The sequence below is a fragment of the Arachis ipaensis genome, chromosome B09 (assembly GCF_000816755.2).
Source record: "Arachis ipaensis cultivar K30076 chromosome B09, Araip1.1, whole genome shotgun sequence".
Taxonomy (NCBI): Eukaryota; Viridiplantae; Streptophyta; class Magnoliopsida; order Fabales; family Fabaceae; genus Arachis; species Arachis ipaensis.
This window is the reverse complement of record NC_029793.2, coordinates 134,354,994-134,374,535: the sequence shown is the minus strand read 5'-3', so window position 1 is coordinate 134,374,535 and position 19,542 is coordinate 134,354,994. Positions and strand designations below refer to the sequence as shown.

At 33.5% G+C, this 19,542-nt stretch overlaps 3 protein-coding genes and 2 long non-coding RNA genes across 8 annotated transcripts; 3 read left to right on the top strand and 2 right to left on the bottom strand.

Moving 5' to 3' along the window:
* On the bottom strand, window positions 204-1,997 carry LOC110266269. Its single transcript, XR_002353419.1, has 4 exons — window positions 1,813-1,997; window positions 1,552-1,646; window positions 1,105-1,387; window positions 204-726 (listed from the first exon to the last, which is right to left on the bottom strand). It is a non-coding gene; the product is annotated as an uncharacterized LOC110266269 (long non-coding RNA).
* Window positions 3,246-4,520, bottom strand: LOC110266267 (NAC domain-containing protein 92-like). 4 transcript variants are annotated; one of them, XR_002353415.1, is made up of 3 exons: window positions 4,287-4,305; window positions 3,893-3,928; window positions 3,246-3,680 (listed from the first exon to the last, which is right to left on the bottom strand). XR_002353415.1 is itself a non-coding variant. In XM_021110585.1 (3 exons), the coding sequence occupies exons 2-3, from the start codon at window positions 3,656-3,658 to the stop codon at window positions 3,312-3,314; spliced, it is 252 nt and encodes an 83-aa protein (XP_020966244.1). In that variant the 5' UTR covers window positions 4,287-4,520; the 3' UTR covers window positions 3,246-3,311. The 4 variants fall into 4 exon arrangements, 1 of the variants encoding a protein (XP_020966244.1); XR_002353417.1 differs by having other exon boundaries at window positions 3,246-3,658; XM_021110585.1 differs by lacking the exon at window positions 3,893-3,928 and having other exon boundaries at window positions 3,246-3,376; window positions 3,472-3,658; window positions 4,287-4,520.
* Window positions 12,256-14,117, top strand: LOC110266268. The gene is made up of 5 exons (XR_002353418.1): window positions 12,256-12,596; window positions 12,895-12,983; window positions 13,060-13,271; window positions 13,403-13,441; window positions 13,749-14,117. It is a non-coding gene; the product is annotated as an uncharacterized LOC110266268 (long non-coding RNA).
* On the top strand, window positions 14,214-15,265 carry LOC107616420 (ribosomal RNA large subunit methyltransferase E; the record flags this gene model as incomplete). Its single annotated transcript, XM_021112048.1, has 4 exons — window positions 14,214-14,342; window positions 14,404-14,494; window positions 14,734-14,937; window positions 15,036-15,265. Coding segments are annotated over 4 exons (477 nt in total), but the record flags the coding sequence as incomplete, so codon positions are not given.
* On the top strand, window positions 16,183-17,609 carry LOC110266954. The gene is made up of 6 exons (XM_021112047.1): window positions 16,183-16,227; window positions 16,321-16,425; window positions 16,514-16,573; window positions 16,709-16,786; window positions 17,302-17,378; window positions 17,522-17,609. Exons 1-6 carry the CDS (start codon window positions 16,213-16,215, stop codon window positions 17,607-17,609), a joined length of 423 nt encoding a protein of 140 aa, XP_020967706.1. The 5' UTR covers window positions 16,183-16,212.

The following is a 19,542-nucleotide window of genomic DNA, read 5'->3' as shown; positions in this document are numbered from 1 at the left end:
AAAAAAATGAATTTGGCAGCGGCATATATTTTAAAAAAATAGCTATTATGTAGAGGTTTCAAACCTGTCAATTTAATTTTTAAAAATTAATCTACATTATTATTACACTACTAATCATTTATTATTAAAAAAAATATTTAAGCAAGACATTAAAAATGTAGAAGAAAATTAAAATAAAAGAAATACTTTAAAACAAAATATAGTATACTACCATCATTTTTCAATCACATTAATTATAACTACAAAATATTAAAAATAACATGATAAAATACAGACTTATGTCCAAACTCCTAAACAATAAACATAACTAGATAAATGTATTTGCAAATAATGCAAATAGATCTTGACTTCTAGCCATATCATTATCATCCAGAAGTAATGACAAACTAACAATGCAGTTAACAAGTTCTAATGCTTACACTAGCTGTTGCAGAAATTTTTAAAGCTAAAACAAGAGTATTCAGGAATTTCTGTTACAATGAGGAGCCTTTCTTTTAATCTCTATAGCCATTACTCCAAACAACAATACATGTTCATGTTCAATGCATCATATCAAATTTCAGGCTTACTTCACATTCCAAATTCCAAAATTTAGGAGGACTGAAATTTGAAAAAGAAGAAAAACCAACCAATCATTCAGATGACAGATTCAAAATACCTTTCCAAGATGAGGTGCCATTCCAAGAGTTGAAAAGCACTTGTCAACTCTAAGTTTATTATTACCACCTGTAGTAATTAATACAAATACAAATTTTATTAGATATGAATAACATAAGCACAAAAAAAAAAGCCTAACACATAGCTTAAGGTTTTATATTATTGACATTAAAACTAAAAATTTATTAGTGCTAAAGCATGGAAGATAAGCTTAATATCTCCTTTGCATAATTAATGGCATACAAATGTCTCATAACTAACATAAGCATGTGATTAACAAAACACATTTTTCTAGATCAGCATGCCCAAGTTTGACATGTCAAAAACTATGAAATTCTTTTTTCCCATTTTGCAACTTGTAACCAATCATTTTTATATATCTATCTTAACCATGAATTAACATAGATGGTTATATAGCAGAAAACAAGACACATTTTAAGCATATACCTAGATTGGAAGGTGCACATTGTCTTTTTTCTGCACTTGCAATCTCAGCACAAAGCTTTTAAATTTCACGAGCCATGGAGATTAATTTCTTCTCTATCACTTGCCCATGAGCTGAGAAGTAAATAAAAAGAAGTGATTACAAGAAATTAAAGAGAATAGCCAATGTGGTTTCTCTAACAGTCATTTCACCAATGTGGTTATCATGTTACCCAATATACGCTGAACTTCTCTGTGCCACAAACTCTTCTACCCCATGCCCATTGTATGTTGCTCTCCCTGATTTCTGATTTTTTCATCATCATAACTAACCTAATTATTATCCTTTTTTTTATTAAACACATAGGAACAAGAAAATCCATGTGTAATAATTTAATTACTAAAATTTAAAAGGAACTATGGCCTACAATGTATGAACTTATTATAGCAAAATTTGATTGATTTGCTTACTTTTAAATCTTTGCCAAGTTTTCCAACAAAATGTCAATCAAGGCTAATAGCAATGTGGTCTTCCTTGAGCCTGGAGTCCCAACAACAGAGTCATTCTACAAAACAAACCTCATCATTATACCAGCAACAAAATAATAATAAATAAATAAATAAATAAATAAAGTTTTATATGATTCTCGTGGGTGTATTTTTAGCAATAACAAAATAAATAAAAAATATAGAAAGAGAACAAAAGAAAATAATAATAAAATAATCATTCACCTTCTGGGCTTTATGATTCCACTAACATTCTGAAGGATGTGTAAAGGCTTCGTTGGACTTGGAATGATGTGGAGATAATTGAAGAACCACTAAAATTTTTTTTTCTATAGTATTTTGGAGATGAATTACCTCTAAGACATTCACAATGAAGTTGAATAGTGTAGCCGATCAAAACTTTGTGTCACTTCATTAAGAGAAAGAAATCAATCAGCTTTATATTATCATTCCATAATGAAATTGCATCAACAAAATTAAATTATCATACATATGGTCGATGTTAATTAATTAGCATGTAATAATGTAATCAAACATGAATGAATAGATGTACATCTATTAGATTAGACTTATTGCACAATAATGTAGAGTTTAAATGATTAATTTATAAATTGGATTACACATAATAGATATTTCAATATCACATAATGGGACAATTATAGCCTCTTTGTTATAAATGGTTTTATTTCCTTCAATTCTTCCTTTTTGTTCAAAATTGACATTGGGCATAAGAACATCTCCGTAAACTTATCTTAACCAAAATGAAATAATCCAAATATATACAAAGTTTTCAATGAATTATATAAACGGTATATGGTTGTACTACATAAAAGAGGTTTTAATTAACTAAATTTTTCGATAATCATCCCTTGTCTTATGTTCGTAGATTGAATAAAATCAATCAATTAATTCAGTTAAATAAGAGTCCCCTTTTTTTCAAGTGCTCTTAATACCTCCTTTGCATCTTTATACTTCTCCCGGGAAATTTCTTCATATCGAACAGTAGCAAGCATAACCTACAAGTTGATCAAGCGATAAAGCTTCAACATAGATTAGTCCTTGAAAGAAAATTTGCTAATATATTTCGCAAGAATTAATTTTGTGCACACGAGACAAGACACGAGAATTAACAATAGTTCAATACTGCTTTCATATGTTAGGAACCATAATGAACCATCTGAGGTTTACCTTATGAGAAGGAAGATCGAGGTCCTTGTCTGCCTTAATCATTTTCCAGATTTTCTGACAACTGTAAGGAAAGTCTGACGCAGGAACTACTCCATTCGAGTCCCGAGTAATATCGCAGATTTTTTCTCACAATTCCGCAACCTACAATGAAAATAATCCAAAAGAAGTAGAAAAGTGATGTAAATTATCAAATATGAGAGATAATCATAACTTCATATAGCATTAGGGCTCCTAGAAATAGAGTATGGTCTATTAAGAGATAGTACAAAGTTAGTTGGTTTAGTTATCAGAGTTCTATAGCTAATAGATTTTTGTTTAGTTAGTTTTGTGTTTTGGTTAGTTAGTTAAAGCTTGCTCTTCATGGTTATTCTTGAGAAGAGTCTGACTCTGAATCATGTGTATATATATAACAATTGTATTGGTCATTAGTGTGAAGAAATAATACTGGTTTTCATTAAGCTCATTTTTATTTTTTTTTCTCTAAACAAGTAACCAACTTTGTTCTTAATTTTCTGCATTACTTCACAGCTTGTTTTTCAATCTGTGATGTCACCTTTCTGACAAAAGAAGTACCACTCCTTCTCTCCCATCTTTGCTTTTTCTGCACACCAAATAATAATCAAAATAACCAGTCATAACTCATAAGTCATAACTAACTAACTGCTCATGTACGGACATAATATTACTACTTCTTACTTGGTAAATCCCAAGGTCCGGATTTGTTCAAATCGGCTTCACCTATGGCAGTTGCACTGAAGTTGCTGTTCATGACCTTCTCGGTGAGGTAATAAGTGATGATTTCTTCATCTGTTGGGTGGAGTCCGAAACCTGGTGGCAAATCCAGCGGCTCCTTGCCTTTGTTAACTACGACAGGCTCTTCCATCTAACACAATCAAACTAAATATCTTTTAACAGATTTTTAGCAGAAAAGGAAGCAATCAATCAGCTTTATATTATCATTCTATAATGAAATTGCATCAACAAAATTAAATTAACAAAGGTGAAAATATATTTAGTTATTTACAAAATCAAATGGAGAGAGTAATAAATCTCCAATAGCATAAATCAGAGAAAACAAATCTATCCATAGAAAATGAAAGGAAAACTAAAAAAGAACCTTGAACTTTTATGAGGATATCATCGAACACTTTCTCTAAGTTAACAAGGACAACATCCAAGAAATTATACGTTAGCATAAAATAAAGGATATCATATTAAAAAAAGAGTGTCACGCATATGTATAGAAATCATACTTCAAATATTGTCGGAAATCACTGATTCCTTGAATAGCTAGATAGAAACAAAAATTTTCTCACAAAATCAGTAAGCAAAAATATCTAGACTAATTGTGTCGCCATCAAATTCACTGAATAATCGCAAAAGTAACAAAAGTAAAATCCAAAATCAGAGAAGTAATACATCAAACCGTAATTGGAAAAATTCCACGAAGAACAAAAAGAGAGAGAGAGACAGAGAAAGACAGAGACAGAGAGGGAAATCTCAAAAGTTACCGTGTCGCGACCAAAGGAGGCGATGCATCGACAGAGGAGACAACGGAAAAAGAGATTATCGAAGCATGCGGTGGCGGCAAGGACACGAATGGATATAGTGGTGGTGTTGGCGGTGGCGATGGAGGCGGCGATGGCTGTGAGCTTTAGGGTTGAAGCTTGATAATCATTTTGGATTTGACGAGATCTTCTCTCTCACACAGCAACGGGTGATAGCTTTAGGGTTTGTTTGGAGGGGGGTTTGGAAATTTTAATTATGTGTAACAGTGGGGCCTGGGGGGATTTTTTATAATTATGCAGGGGAGTTTTATAATTTGCCACAAATGAAATATTTTGTGTAGGTTTTAAAAATTCCCACTAGAAAACCTCCACTAATTATTAAAAACCTTGTAGTGTTGGAGCGGTTACATAACCGCCGCAAAATATTTTGCGGTGATTTTGCTACAAAATCGCCGCTAACTGTCGAAAGTTTTGTAGTGAAAATTATAATATAAAATAAAAAAGTTACATTACCAATTAACCTATAATATATATTAAACTAAAATCAATCACCAATATATTTGTATATAACTACATATGATATTTGATTTAATTTTAATGTGTTTTTATATTTTAATATATATTTCATACTAATAACTAAAAAAAATATAGAATTCGATTCTTGATGAACTCTAAAAAAGATATCAACATAAGACAAATAAAAAAAACACACAAAAATAATTAAAATTAAAATTTTTACTAATAATAATTGTCTTAAATTAATATTTTAGATTTGCTTATTGAATTTAAGCATATTTTGTGAAAGGATGAATTGAATGAGAGTCAATCGAAAATTTTACGCCCATAATCCAAAACACAATACCAAACTGAACATGGTATTTTATTTAGAATAAAGTATTACTTTTGTCCCTAGAGTTCCATATCCTCTCCTTGATTTCAATGGAGCCTAAAGAATGCCAATTTGGAACGAGGCAAAGCAGCAAACATATCTATTGTAATCTAACAATATAAAACTTGCAGGAAGGTAATCACTCTTTAGGCAACAGAACAAACAAGAAGAAGAATCTAGGTTTTAGAATCAACCAACCTGAGAATTGGGGTTGACGCAAAAACTTGGAGTTGTGCACGTGAAGCTTTAGAGGGACAAGCTGGGAATCCGAGGAGAGGATAGGAAAAGGAGAGATCGCTGTGGAACTGAGCTACATACATTTAGCACGGTAGCAGTAGCAACAGCAATGGCAGTCAAATATCAGCATAATCAGAAAATGCGGCAACAACTAGCATGGTGAGCTGTAGCGAAGATGGCAGAGGCTAGGTGTGCTACACCAGCGACTGGCATGGTGAACTGTAGTCTAACATAGCATCATCATGCTCTCTCCTTTGTGAGGAGCAGAAAGCAGCAGTGAAGCCGGCAGAGTCTTCAAGTGTGGAGGCGGATTGGAAGCATTCAAGATAACGAAAAGGTAATTTGGTTACTTCGATTTTATTTTTTCTTTTTTTTGGTTCAGTTTTTGCCACCTAATAATTAACTTGATAACTTTTTATAAAATACTTATACAATCTAAATATCAATAATCAAATTTAAATTGGATTTGTATTTTTTTTATTAGAAAAGATAGGTTATTTATCAGTTAGTGTTTTTTTTTAAAGTTAGTTTTGATTTGGACAATTATAGTTAGAAGATTTTTTTTTTTTGCTAGGGATGTTATCATAAAGACACTACAAGAAAAATGAGTTTTAGCGACAAATTTTTAGCGGCAATAACATAATAGTCACTGTTTCTTTTATTCAACTATTCAAGTTATATTTTTATGGCCATTATATATTTGTCACTAATACTATATATTATAATGGCAATTGTTATTATTGCCACTAAAATATACATAAAAATTTTAAAAGGATATCAAAGACCCCTATAGAGAAAGATATATGGAAGTTTAGATACATGGGATCAGACTGAAACACTGAATGAAAAGTATGAGTTTTCACTTTGCTTGTAGTTGTGGTAGATTTGCAAATAGAATGTTAAAAATATGGCCTGCTATTTTACCATTTGTGATTTGTTGACTTATTTGTTTTTCTATTCATTTTGTATACACTAATTTATTATTATAACTTATTATCATATGTATAGTAATAGAATAAATAATGAATATGCATCTTTATCTTTATTTATATATTGAGTCTGTACTTACTTAACAGTCAACTCTAAACAGTTGAGCCTCTCATACCTTGGATCTGTGTAGAGTTTGATAGAGTTAGAGTTAGATTTTGGCAACTTTTTGAAGCTTTGACATCATTTTCCCCTCGTTCGTTCACCATTCTCAAAGGTATTATTATTCTATTAAAGCTAAAAAGAGGACTTCATTCTTCAATTAAAGGGCCACTCTCCTTTTAATGCAATGCAAAAAGGCCACCCTTTACAAAGGCTTGTAGTTGTGGCAGCACAGCACTAGCAGTGTCACAACTCTTCACTCTTCAACGACAAGGTTCAGTGGTCAAGAGAGAAATCCTTTTGTTTATCTCCCTTACATCCATGGTTTTTATGAAAAAGATATATCTCTTGTGTCCCGGAAGATTATGTTAGCAGCAAGTGATCATCATCACTTTGTGGTTACTTCCTGGAAGGAAACTCAACTATGCTGAAATGCAAAGTCGCATGTGAAGTCTTGGCAGTTTAGAATCTATTTAATGGTCTCTGGCAACTAACTTGGCCGATTTAGATCATTGCTAATACTCACATTGCTACATTGATGTAACATAGTTATAAGTTTATAGTATTTTTTGTTGTTTTTTGTAATATAATTTATTATTTTTCAAGATAAATTTGTGTAATATTTTGAGTTTAATAAAATATCTCATTTTGTAATAATTAATTTCAGTATATTTATATTATGCATAATAATAATAATTGTTGGCAAAAATAATTTAGATTTTAGAAAAAAAGATAGTTCGTTGCTTCTAAGAAAATGAGTATAGTATAATTAAAAAAAAAGTGTTAAGATTTTAGCGGTAATAGTAATGGCAACTAAAAGTGAATAACATTATAATTTTAGAATTATTTTTAATGGCCACATAAATTGCTGGTAAAATAGGTTTTGACGGCAATAGTAATGGTCACTAAAAGTGAGTAACATTGCAATTTTAAAATTACTTTTGGTGGCCATATAGATTGTCAAGAAAATGGTCGCTAAAAGTGATATACTTTTTGCCGTCATTAGAAAAGTCTTTACCGGCAAATGTTATAATTTCCGTTAAAACCTTTTAACGACAAAATATAAGACGGCTAATGTCTAATTGCCAGTAAATATAGTAGCGGCTATTTTTATTGCTGCTAAAAGCAAAATAAATGACTGCTAAAATTTATTTTTCTTGTAGTGAGAGTCGAATTTGTGAATTGTGATTTTATAAATGATGAATATTTTTTTAATGACTATTTAACAGCATATACAAAAAGAGAAATTATGCTCCTTTAAAGTGAATGAACAACAACAACAACAACAACAACAACAACAACAACAACAACAAAGCCTTATCCCACTAAGTGGGGTCGGCTACATGAATCAAACGACGCCATTGTGCTCTGTCATGTATCATGTCTACAGAGAGACCGTTTACATGTAGATCTCGTTTGACCACCTCATGGATGGTCTGGATGGTCCTTCCTCTGCCTTTCGCCCTTTTGTCTATCTTCCATCTCATCCACCCTCCTGACTGGATGTTCTATCGGTCTTCTTCTCACATGTCCAAACCACCTGAGACGCGATTCAACCATCTTTTCCACAATGGGTGCTACTCCAACTCTCTCCCTTATATCTTCATTCCTTATTTTATCCAATCGCATATGACCACTCATCCATCTCAACATCTTCATCTCTGCCACACTCAACTTATGTTCGTGCTCCCCTTTAGCCGCCCAACACTCCGTACCATACAGCATAGCCGGTCTTATAGCGGTGCGATAGAATTTACCTTTAAGTTTTAAAGGCACTTTTTTGTCGCATATAAAACCAGATGCGCTCCGCCATTTTGACCAACCTGCTTGGATCCTATGATTTACATCCTGTTCAATCTCTCCATTATCCTGTATGATGCACCCAAGATACTTAAAACTTTTAACTTTTCGTAGGATGTTTTCTCCAATCTTCACCTCTATATTGGAGTTTTCCCTTCTCAAACTGAACTTACCTTCCATATATTCCGTCTTGCTACGGCTTATGCGCAGACCATACACTTCTAGAGCTTCTCTCCATAACTCCAACTTCTTATTTAGGTCTTCCCTTGACTCTCCCATAAGGACGATATCATCGGCAAAAAGCATGCACCATGGCACAAGCTCTTGGATGTGCTCTGTGAGTACTTCCAAGACTAATGTGAAAAGGTATGGACTTAAGGATGATCCCTGGTGTAATCCAATACCAATAGGAAATTCCTCTGTCACACCACCTTGAGTCTTCACACTAGTTATGGCCCCATCATACATGTCTTTAATTGCCTGAATATATGCGATCCTTACTCTCCTCTTTTCTAAAACATTCCATAAGACCTCCCTTGGTACCCTATCATACGCTTTTTCCAAATCAATAAACACCATATGTAGATCTCTTTATTACTACGATACCTCTCCATCATCCTTCTTAATAGGTATATCGCTTCAGTGGTAGATCTGCCTGGCATAAATCCAAATTGGTTCTCTGTTACTTGTGTCTCTTTTCTCAACCTCCGTTCTATCACCCTTTCCCATAGTTTCATAGTATGACTCATAAGCTTAATCCCTCTATAGTTTCCGCAAATTTGTATATCCCCCTTATTCTTGTAGATAGGTACCAAGGTGCTCTTTCTCCACTCATCAGGCATCTTCTTTGACCTTAAAATCTCATTAAAAAGCTTGGTTAACCAGTTGATGCCTTTTTCCGCAAGACCATTCCAAACCTCAATCGGGATATTATCAGGTCCTACTGCCATGCCATTTTTCATCTGCTTTAGAGCCTCTTTTACCTCGAAGTCTCGAATCTTTCGATAGTAGTCAAAGTTTTGATCTTCTTCCCTTGGGCATAATCGACCAAGGCTCGGAAGAGTCTTCTGTCCCTCATTAAATAACTCGTAGAAGTAGCTTTTCCACCTTTCATTAATCTTCTCCTCTTGAGCCAACACCTCTCCATCCTTATCCTTTATGCACTTAACCTTATCCAAATCTCTTGTTCTTCTTTCCCGGCTCTTTGCGATTTAAATTTAATTTAAATCAAAATAACAAACGCGTACATCATGAAAATTATAAATTCAATAGATTGAGATTTTAGAGATATTCTCCACATCCAAGCAATTTTAGCATTCAAGCTCATCCAAGTAATTTTAGATCATGCATTTTTTCCGTTTTTTTTCCTCATGCTTCTTCTGATCTCTTCTTCTTCTTCTCTTCTCCCCGCGCTTCTTCTTCTTCTTCTTCTTCTTCGCCTTCTTCTTCGCGTTCTTCCTCCTCTTCTTTATCCTCCTTCTTTTTTGCGTTCCTTCTTTTTCATGTGTTTTCTTCTTATCGTCATTCTTTTGTTGTTGCTATTGTATTTTTTTTGTCTTTTCCTCCTTCTCTCCCTAGTGAAGAAGTAGTAGAAGGTGAGGAGTGATGACAAGTCATCTTAGCCTAGTTTCACTAGCCTTTTTCTTTTGTTTTCACTTGATTTATACACTTTCTTGAGCCATAAGCAAGCCAATTGGGTAGATTTCCATGTTTCCTTTGATTCAATCAACCATGTATGAATTAAGGCAATTTCATGAGATTCTATGCTATAATTGTCATATATTATGAAAGAATAACAAACTCATGATTTTAAGCAAAGCTTTGATGTGTTTGGTTGATTGATGATAGGTGAAAAGAGTTTTGAAGAAGGTTGAAGAAAGAAGGAATGGCTAGGAGCAAGAGAGAACAAAAAGCTTGAGCAAAAGTTTGACCTCAAACTTTAGCTCAAACTTTTGGAAGAATTGAAAAACACTCCAGAGGAAAAAAAGCTTGAGCAAAAGTTTGACCTAAAACTTTAGCTCAAACTTTTGGGATCACAAACTCAATACCCTGGAGAGAAAAGCTTGTGCCAACGTTTGAGGTCAAACTTTTGCTCAAACGTTGGCGCCACACTTGCACACCCTGGAGGAAAAAGCTTGCGCCAACGTTTGAGGTCAAACTTTTGCTCAAACGTTGGCGCAACACACATTTACAAGGGGGCCAACGTTTGAGCAAAAGTTTGACCTCAAACTTTGGCTCAAACGTTGGTAGCAGCAAGGAAGCTTAGCTGATGCGAAAAGTTTGAGTAAAAGTTTGACCTCAAACTTTTACTCAAACTTTGACTCAAGCTTTTATGTTTTTCAACCCGGTTCACAATGGATCTTTCTCCAACTCCAAGAGCAATCAACCAAAGCCTTTATCAACCCAATTCCATCAAGAACAAAGGCCCAATTCAAGGCTTGAAGACCATTTGAAGAAAGTGTATAAATAGCTTAGGATTTAAGTTTTGAAAGGAGCTTGTTTTGAGAATTTTCATAACACTTACAGTAGAGAACTCACTTTACATTTTTGTTTGGCTGTTTTAGAATTCTAGAGAATTGGGGAGGAGAATTGATCTCTCTTCTTCCTGGTTCTTGTTGAGCACTCTTTACTTTTCTTGCTTGGGATCTTAGGTGGAGAATTGAAGAACTTCTATTTCAATCTCACCTTTGGATCTTGTTTAATTTTCTGCATAATCAAAATTCAATTTCTGTTCATTGCTTCTTCTTCTATTCTCTCTGCAATTTACATTTCCCTTGCAATTGTTCTTGCTGGATCTAGGAAGGCAATGAGATCTAGACTTGGTTATCTAGTCTCTTGGGTCCTGAGATCTACAGCTTTAAATTTCAATTTCACTGTTTCGTTGCTAGACCAAGCTGATTTCCATTTTTGTCAAGATCCGGTTCAATTGAATCCATCTTCTACATTCCTGTTTGTTGCAATTTATTGTTCCTTGTTTAATTTCTGCAAATCCACTCCCCAATTCCCTTTATCATTCAAGCCATTTACATTTCTTGCACTTTAAGATTCTGCAATTTACATTTCTTGCAATATAAGTTTCTGCAATTTACATTACTTGTTCTTTAAGATTCAGCTTATTTACTTTCTTTGCTCTTTAATTTTCTGCAATCTACCCTTCTCCCTTTTTAATTTCATGCAATTTAGCTTCTGTCGAATACAAACCACTCAAATCCATTCTTGATCCGCTTGACTAAATCAACCACTAAACTAAAATTGCTCAATCCTTCAATCCCTGTGGGATCGACCTCACTCCCGTGAGTTTTATTACTTGATACGACCCGGTGCACTTGCCGGTTAGTTTTGTGTGTTTGGAATTCGTTTTTCATTTTCCGAAAATACGCATCAAGGAGGAAGAGTTTTAAATTGTGTAGAACAAAAATGAACCGAACATGTTATTATTATGGTGAAACAATTGTATAGTACTAAATGAATGGAACATTATCCATTATATAAATTCAAATTCAAACAACTTTCTGCATAATGAACCGAACATGTACTCATGGTGAAACAATTTTATAGTATTGAGTGAACGAAATATAATCCATTATATATATATATATATATATATATAATACGAAATATCTCTGTCTACAATTTAGAGATTATCCACTACTAGAAAATTAGTTATTACAGACGGATATTTCCGACGGATTTTATCCCACTGAAATACAGACGGAATTTCAGAGGGATTTTTTTATCGGAAAACAAAAAAAATAGATTAGCATAAATTACAGACGGAAAAGAGAATCCGTCTATAATTCTGTCGGAAAAATTAATTTTTTTTCCGTAGAATAGTTACAGACGGATTTTCCGTCTGTAATTAAGTAGATAAAACACGCATTTTATTAAATTATTACAGACGGAAAATCCGTCTGTAATTTAAAATTTTCTGTCTGAAAATTTTAATTTAGACCTAACCTATACCCTCTTCTCTCTCCGTGGCAGCCCCCATTCAAACTGTGTTTCGAGCTCCATTCATAGATCAAACACGAGCTTCTTCCTCTCTCCCTGGCACGAGTTACTTTTCTCTCGGTGGCTGCTACTTCTGCTTCTTCCGCCGTGGCCGTTGCCGCTGCCGCCGCTGCTTGCATCGCACAATCTCTCTGTCATCCCTTGCGTCCTACGAGATCCCCCCGCCGTCGCTCTCATCGCAGAGCTCTCTCTGCCGACGCTCTCATCGCATCTGCTCCCTCTGGCACCTCTCCCATCTAATCTCAACTCACTCTCTCAGTTCTTCTTGTAACCATCTCAAATTTCAGGTATATAAATCCTGATTTTGTGATTCTGTTCTTTGTGATAAACCTTAGGGCTCAATTTTTCTGTGCCAGTTTTAGGTTTATCATACTCTACTTTTGTGCTTCGTTTGAATCTGTGGATTTACTCTGATTTTGATGAATTTTTTCTGCAATCGAAGCTTTCGTTTGAATTATTTGCTTGGACGAATGTTGAATCTGTTCTGTTCTGCTTTGTTCAAGTAATTTGTAATTCAATTTGAGCTATTTGTTTGATAATTATTTACAACTTTCATTGTTTGATAATCATTTGCTTGTTATTCAGTGTTACAGCTCAAGATCTTGTTGACACTATGCTTCTAAATTTCTGATATCTTCACTCTTAACGATGGATCTGTAACGCCTCTACTCAAGGTTAGGGTTTCATGTCTCTAATTATATGCTAATTATGAGATTATGTTGATAGTAATTGAGATTGTGAATGTTGCAGAGCATGACAGTGCATAATATGTATGTTGGAGAGGGTTCAGACTTCCAATATAATATATAAAAGGGTGGCTGAGCAGTGGGGTTCTCTTGGTGACTTGACTACGTCTGTTACATCGATTCGATTCAATTGATACAGAAGGAATACTCAGGATCTGCTAGAACTGGAGATGGATCTATTAGACGAGATCAAGTTGGTGAGGTCAAAATACTCAGGTTAATATTTCAATTGCATAACCCTTATAGAGTTCTATTTTATGTTTCAGAATTGTTATTCTGGTAAATAAGGTTTAGTTCAATATTTAATCTGTATTGGTTTCTGTGTTGTTGGCTTATGTATTTTGCAGCTTGTTCAACAGGGTTCACTGAATTATATTAGTTCCCAGGTAAAGCTGGCCCTCCTTGTCTCTCCCAAGTCTTGAAGACATACTTAATCAATTTTTAACCCTTTAATTCTTATCTTCTGTGAGCTCTGAAGCAATGGTAAAAGGATTGGAGGAGTTAGTAATCAATTTTTAACCCTTTAATCTGAGAAGGCTCAAAGTGAGCTGGAGCATAGTCCAATCTTCTCATTCAGAACCAGAGAGTTGGAGCATAGTCCAATCACTAGTCTTCCACTACTACATTACTATATATCGAGAGTGCGTTTGAGCCTACAAGCTTCTAACTAATATTTTTCTCTTCATGGAACAGTTGGTTGAATCTATTTTAAGCAAGGTTGTAGAAGAGTTCGAGCATCAGATTGCAAGCAGAGGAGGTGAACAGTTACAACCAAAAATAACTTCAAGAGATCCTATTTCTCAAAGCAATGGGTCTTCAAGAGGTGAACAGTTACAACCAAAAATTTCTTGAATGTAAGTAGAACTGTCCAATGAACATGACAACATAGCAAAGAAATAGGAAAGTGATGTTGATTCCTTTTATTGTTGATCTTTTTCTAGTCATATTCTAGCACTTGTTCTGTTTGGTTTATTTTCTTGAGAGTAAAAACTAAAACGAGGTTCAGGGCCACCTAATTAGAAGATAAGAGGTGAATTTAATACATTAACAGATGTAATACATTCGGTTTTCTTTTTAAAGATAATATAAAAAATTATTTTTACTGTGGCATGTAATTGGATGTATTTGTAAATTAAATTCTTTTAAACATTAGCCTGAAAAGAAAATGTGCAAGTTTCATTGAACCTTGAAAAGGTATCGAGATGGGGGGAGGGGCGACGGGGGGCACCCGATATCTTCTACAAGGAAGCTCAGCGCCTTGGCTATGTTGCTCGCTCTGCCTTCAAGGTTCTCGAAACTTCTGTTTCTTCTTCTTCTTCTAACTAACTAACTAACTTTGAGTTAACAGCTGGTACAGATACAGAAGCAGCACAAGCTCATCAAGGCTGGCTCATCCGTACTGGACCTCGGCTGTGCTCCGGGTGCTTGGCTCTCCACAGGTACCCTCTCTTACTTGAAACTTACCAAATAAAAGAAAATGGACTGACTTTGTTGTGGAAAAATGCTGAACAAACATTTTATGGAATTAGGGTTCCGAATTTTTGGTGGTGGTTTTGCTCAACAATCACCATTCCTAAATGTAATACAATCAAGTTTTGGCTGTTGACTTTTCAGCAAAAAGGTTTTTCTGTTATACTTTTGGACATGTGCCCTTTGGTTTCTAGAATCACAACTAAAGATGCAGCTCTGTCAGTGGAGCTAGGGATGCGAGCATTGGATTTGGCTGTTGGCAGAAGAGCTGCATTTTCAGTTTATGCTGACGGTGATGATAATCAGGAAGGTGAGCAAAGCCATGATGATCCATCCACTTTGGCGGAAACTGGAGTGTTGCAAGTTGGTGGGAACCTTCTTATAAAGCTTTTGGAGAGCGAAGATGCAAAAGGTGGTGTGGTTCATTTATTGTTCCAAATTGCTGATTTTTGAAAACAGGATAGTTAAAGTATCTTGAGTTAACTAGGTCTTGTATATAAATTCTTGCAGGAAATTTGTTGCTTGCTAAGAGAAGCTTATTTTCAATGCATTTGTCCTCATAATTTGGGTTAACTTGGTAGAACTGCTGTTTTGTGTTTTTGTTTATTTTTTGTACCTCCCCGCAGCACTATCTGTTCATAGACTGGTGTAACTTTTAAAACTCTTATTCTAGTTCACTTTCCCTCGTAACATGCATCATCTAACAAGTTGGATATTTACTGTGGTTTCTTATTTTGTGATTGCAGAACAATCTTCATGAACTTTGGGCCCTTCTCAATTTTCTTCTGCCTGAAATTTTTAGCTCTGCTGAAACTTTTGATGAATGGTTCCAAATATCAGGTAAAATGATCTAAATATACTTTACTATTTACTTGTAAATACATATTTTAACATATAAAAATTAATTTTAACAAAATGCTTAAATATAATGTCTATGTCATTATTATTACTCTTATTTGAATATAAATTTTCACTTATGAGTTACCAAAATAATTTAGTTAACTATGACGCTGAAAAAAAAAAAGATAAGACTCCTCAATCCTTTTCCCGCCTTTGAGAAAAGATTAAGAATCTCACTATAAAAACATTTGGAACGATGTGTCACGGTTAGATAAAAGAGTGAGTAAAACAAGGAAGGATAGTTAAATGATGATAATGAATTCTAAAACTTAGTAATATGGATGAGATTCCAAGTCACCAGTTTTGAATAGGATAAGAGATAAACAAAAACTTAAAAAGGAATATGATAGATATAGCTGAGATAAAAAAGGTGTTTATTGCAATTGTTTCTAACTTTTCCACAGGCTTCAATTATTATATGTATAAATGTTTCTATGATCATAGTGATGCTTATTTTAATCTTGATTCTATTTGGTTGATTTTAGATTTCTGCAAGGACCTGAAACTGATCGAGCTACAGTTAAAAAAATTAGAGAGGCCATTGACAACCAAATAGAAATTACTGTGCAGCTCATTAATTATCAAAGAGTGGTAACAATTAATATAAGCTTCTTTAATTAACATTTATTCTTTCTATATCCTTTGATTACTCTGCAGTCTGCACTCTACAGAGAAAAATAACAAATTTAACAATTTAAATCTTATTATTCTACTTGCTACTGAAGATTCTTAACTTCTACTCAATAATTCAGGTAAGAAGTTTTGGAATTTGTTTCATTTGCAACCTATGCGAGATCAGAAGGTAAGGTACAACACGCACGCGCGCGCGCACACACATATAGATAATCATACTAAATTTAATTAACCAGTTTTAAGATTGTGTTTTTATTAACAGGGAGAAGTACAGTATTTTATTGGTGTTCAACTTGATGGTAGCCAACAATTGGAGCCTCTTCACAACTGCATTGCAGATGATACTGCCAAAGAGGGACAATTATTGGTCTGTTTAATTTCTAATCATTAACTAATTCTTGCAATTCTCTTTATTTTACATTGGATAATTGTTGGTATGTATCTGTGTTAATCAGGTAAAACAAACTGCTGAAAATGTTGATGTTGCTGTTAGAGAACTTCCAGATGCTAATATGGTAATTAATTATATTTATTTGGCCACTCTTGTTATTATTGAGTGCTCATAAATGTGTTTGGAAAAGTTAAAAACTTAACAGGCACATGCTTATGATAGTTGATAAAATATCTTAGTTTGTTCTTCTCTGTCTTAGGCATATGGAGATTCATCTTTCCGGGATTGCAAGCTAGCCTCTGAGGAAGCAATGGCTACAATAGTTAAAAAGTTGCAGGTTTTGTTCCTTCACCTTTGCCAAGCCTTTGGACTTGGGCCAATCAAGCAAAACAAGCCTGGGGCCATCTTAGATGCATTTATCTATTTTGTTACTCTTGTGACTTAGTTTGATCTTCTATACCTCTATAATTTGCTTTATTTAAGTGTTAATTTGTGTTTCTCTGCCTCCCTTATCAGCTTATACATTGGCATATATAATGCCCTTGTTGAATTGCTATATGCTGTCTTATTTAGTGACCAACTACCATTTTACTGACTAATAATATTCAATTTGAGGGATGGTTTTCCTCACCAATTTGTTTATTGCTGACAGGCCCACAGAGCCATTAGGATGGTTTTCCTCACCAATTTCAAGGAAGTTGAAAGGCTTTCTAAAATCCTTTTTATATATACAAAAAAGGTGTTTATTGCAATTGTTTTCTTGGTTGCAAACTAATAGTGCTATATGATCAATGAATAAACAAATGATTTGATTATACATACAGTGATAACTACGCAGAATCCACTTTTTAGGGACAGCTTTCTGATGAATGGTTATGTTCTAAATACTGGCCGTGCAGCTCAAGGAATGCCTCTAAACAGCTGGATTTGTGAGTTTTAGTTACTTATTGTGCTGTCTTCATGTTTGTTTTGAATTTGTTATGTTTAGACTTTAGACTTTAGAGTTGAGGAACCAATTTTCATTTATTTAATTTTTATTTGTTATGAATGGTACTGGATTTTGTGCTTGTAGGTATCACCATTTGAAATTGTATCCAGAAGAGGAATCTGGTCCTCAGTCAACAAAGAAACCTGTTGTTATTTTTATTCAAGCATTCTAATTCACTCCAATTCTAATTTGGGTTTTAATTCTATTTCAGTCAGGAGATGTCAAAATTAACTTTCAATATGGAGCTTGATGCTGCCAATGCAACTTAGTTAACTATTAATATTTTAGATTATCCTATCTTTAAGTGCTAAGTGTAATTTGTGACATTCATGTAACATTGGGATGGTCATCTTATTTTTTTTGGGTATCTTTTTATTAAGACAATGAGATATTGGCCAATGATGTTGAAAAATAACATCCAATTTTATAGGTATCATGTAATGAATATTATGTTTATTTATGTGATTTTTGGCTTTCTTTTTTCAATTTACAGTGTTTGATGGAGTAAATTTAGAAAACAAATCTAAAGTATTCATTTTGCAATGGAAAAATCTAAAAAAAAATCTATTTTATCTTACTGACGGATTTACAGACGGATTTTTTGTCTGTAATCAGAACGTGGGATGATTTCCCAAAGTTCAAATTATAGACGGAAAATCTGTCGAAAAATCCGTCTGTAATTACAGACGGAAAATCCGTCTGAAAATCCGTCTGTAATTACAGACGAAAAATCCGTCGGAAAATTCGTCTGTAATTACAGACGGAAAATCCGTCGGAAAGTTCGTCGCCTTTGGGAAATGGATAGAAAATTTACAGAGGGAAAATCCGTCGGTAACTGCTAAAAATCCGTCTGTAATTTTCCGACGGAAAAAAATCCGTCGGTAAATAATTTCCGACGGGGCTTTTACAGAGAGACAAAACCCGTTGGTAATTTCGTCGGTAACCAAAAATCCGTCTGTAATAAAGACTAAAGCCGTCTATAAATCTGTCTGTATTAATCCATTTTCTAGTTGTGATCAATTCAATTCAATTCAATTCAGATTCAGAACACCTGCGTCCATTATCTTCTATTATTAATATCAAGGGAGCGTTAGTTAAGTTTTTAATAATATTTCAATTAAGTAAATATTTTGATTAAATAAGTATTCATTATAAATGTTTAGTTAATTATGAATAAATTAAAACCAAATTTTATAAAACAAAAATATTAGTGCCGTGCGTTAAAGCAAAAACCACATCTTTTTTATTTTACTTATTTATATTAATTTGTGAAAGAAATTTATTAGTAATTAATGTTTTTTAATATTAACCAATATTTTAAGTTGGTATTTTATTTTTATATTATTCAAATTTAAAATTATTTTTTAATATTTAAAATTAATGAAATATTAATAAAAAATAATAAATTTTATTGGTGGTGTCGTATTGTTTGTAATGAAATATTGTATTGAATCATATATTATTGATTGTTAACGATTGGACCAGATATATACCAGCGAATGTATCCCAAAAAAAAAAAAGAAAAAGAAAAAAAATACACGTGAATGTTATGTAAGTTGGTATAATAATAATAAAAAGGGATAAGTACGATTTTGGTCCCTCACGTTGAGGGTCAGAATCAAAATCGTCCCTCGTGTATATTTTGATTTAAAATCATCCTTAACGTGTTTTTTTGTATTAAAATCGTCCTTTTAAATTTTTTTGGACAAAAATACCCTCCACTACCATCAGCACCTTTACCTCCATCACTACCAGCACCTTTACTCCCACCACCACCACCAGCACCTTTACCTACACCATCAAGAAAAACATCAATAAAATCAACACAAATTCAACAAATCCAAAAATCTAAAAATCAGAAATTCAACAAATTAACACAAATTCCCAAAATTCAACAAATTCAACAACCAAATAAAAAAACAACAAATCAAAATCAGCCACTACCACCACCACCACCAAACAACAAACAGAGATCAATTAACAAACTTCTTCCATCAACAGCAAACAACAATTCAGAAATCAAGAAATTCAGAAATCAAGAAAACCAACAACTCAAAACCAACAATGATTCAACAAATCAAATATTCAACAAATCAAGAAGCAGA

Bases quoted from the DNA above. Each gene is read 5' to 3' on its own strand.
- LOC110266267 (XM_021110585.1), bottom strand. From the start codon at position 3,658: ATGGAAGAGCCTGTCGTAGTTAACAAAGGCAAGGAGCCGCTGGATTTG. The intron at 3,377-3,471 runs GTAAGAAGTAGT...TTTGGTGTGCAG, and splicing joins CGGACCTTGGGATTTACCAA to AAAAAGCAAAGATGGGAGAG.
- LOC110266954 (XM_021112047.1), top strand. The intron at 16,426-16,513 runs GTCTGTTTAATT...TGTGTTAATCAG, and splicing joins CCAAAGAGGGACAATTATTG to GTAAAACAAACTGCTGAAAA. The intron at 16,574-16,708 runs GTAATTAATTAT...TCTCTGTCTTAG, and splicing joins AACTTCCAGATGCTAATATG to GCATATGGAGATTCATCTTT.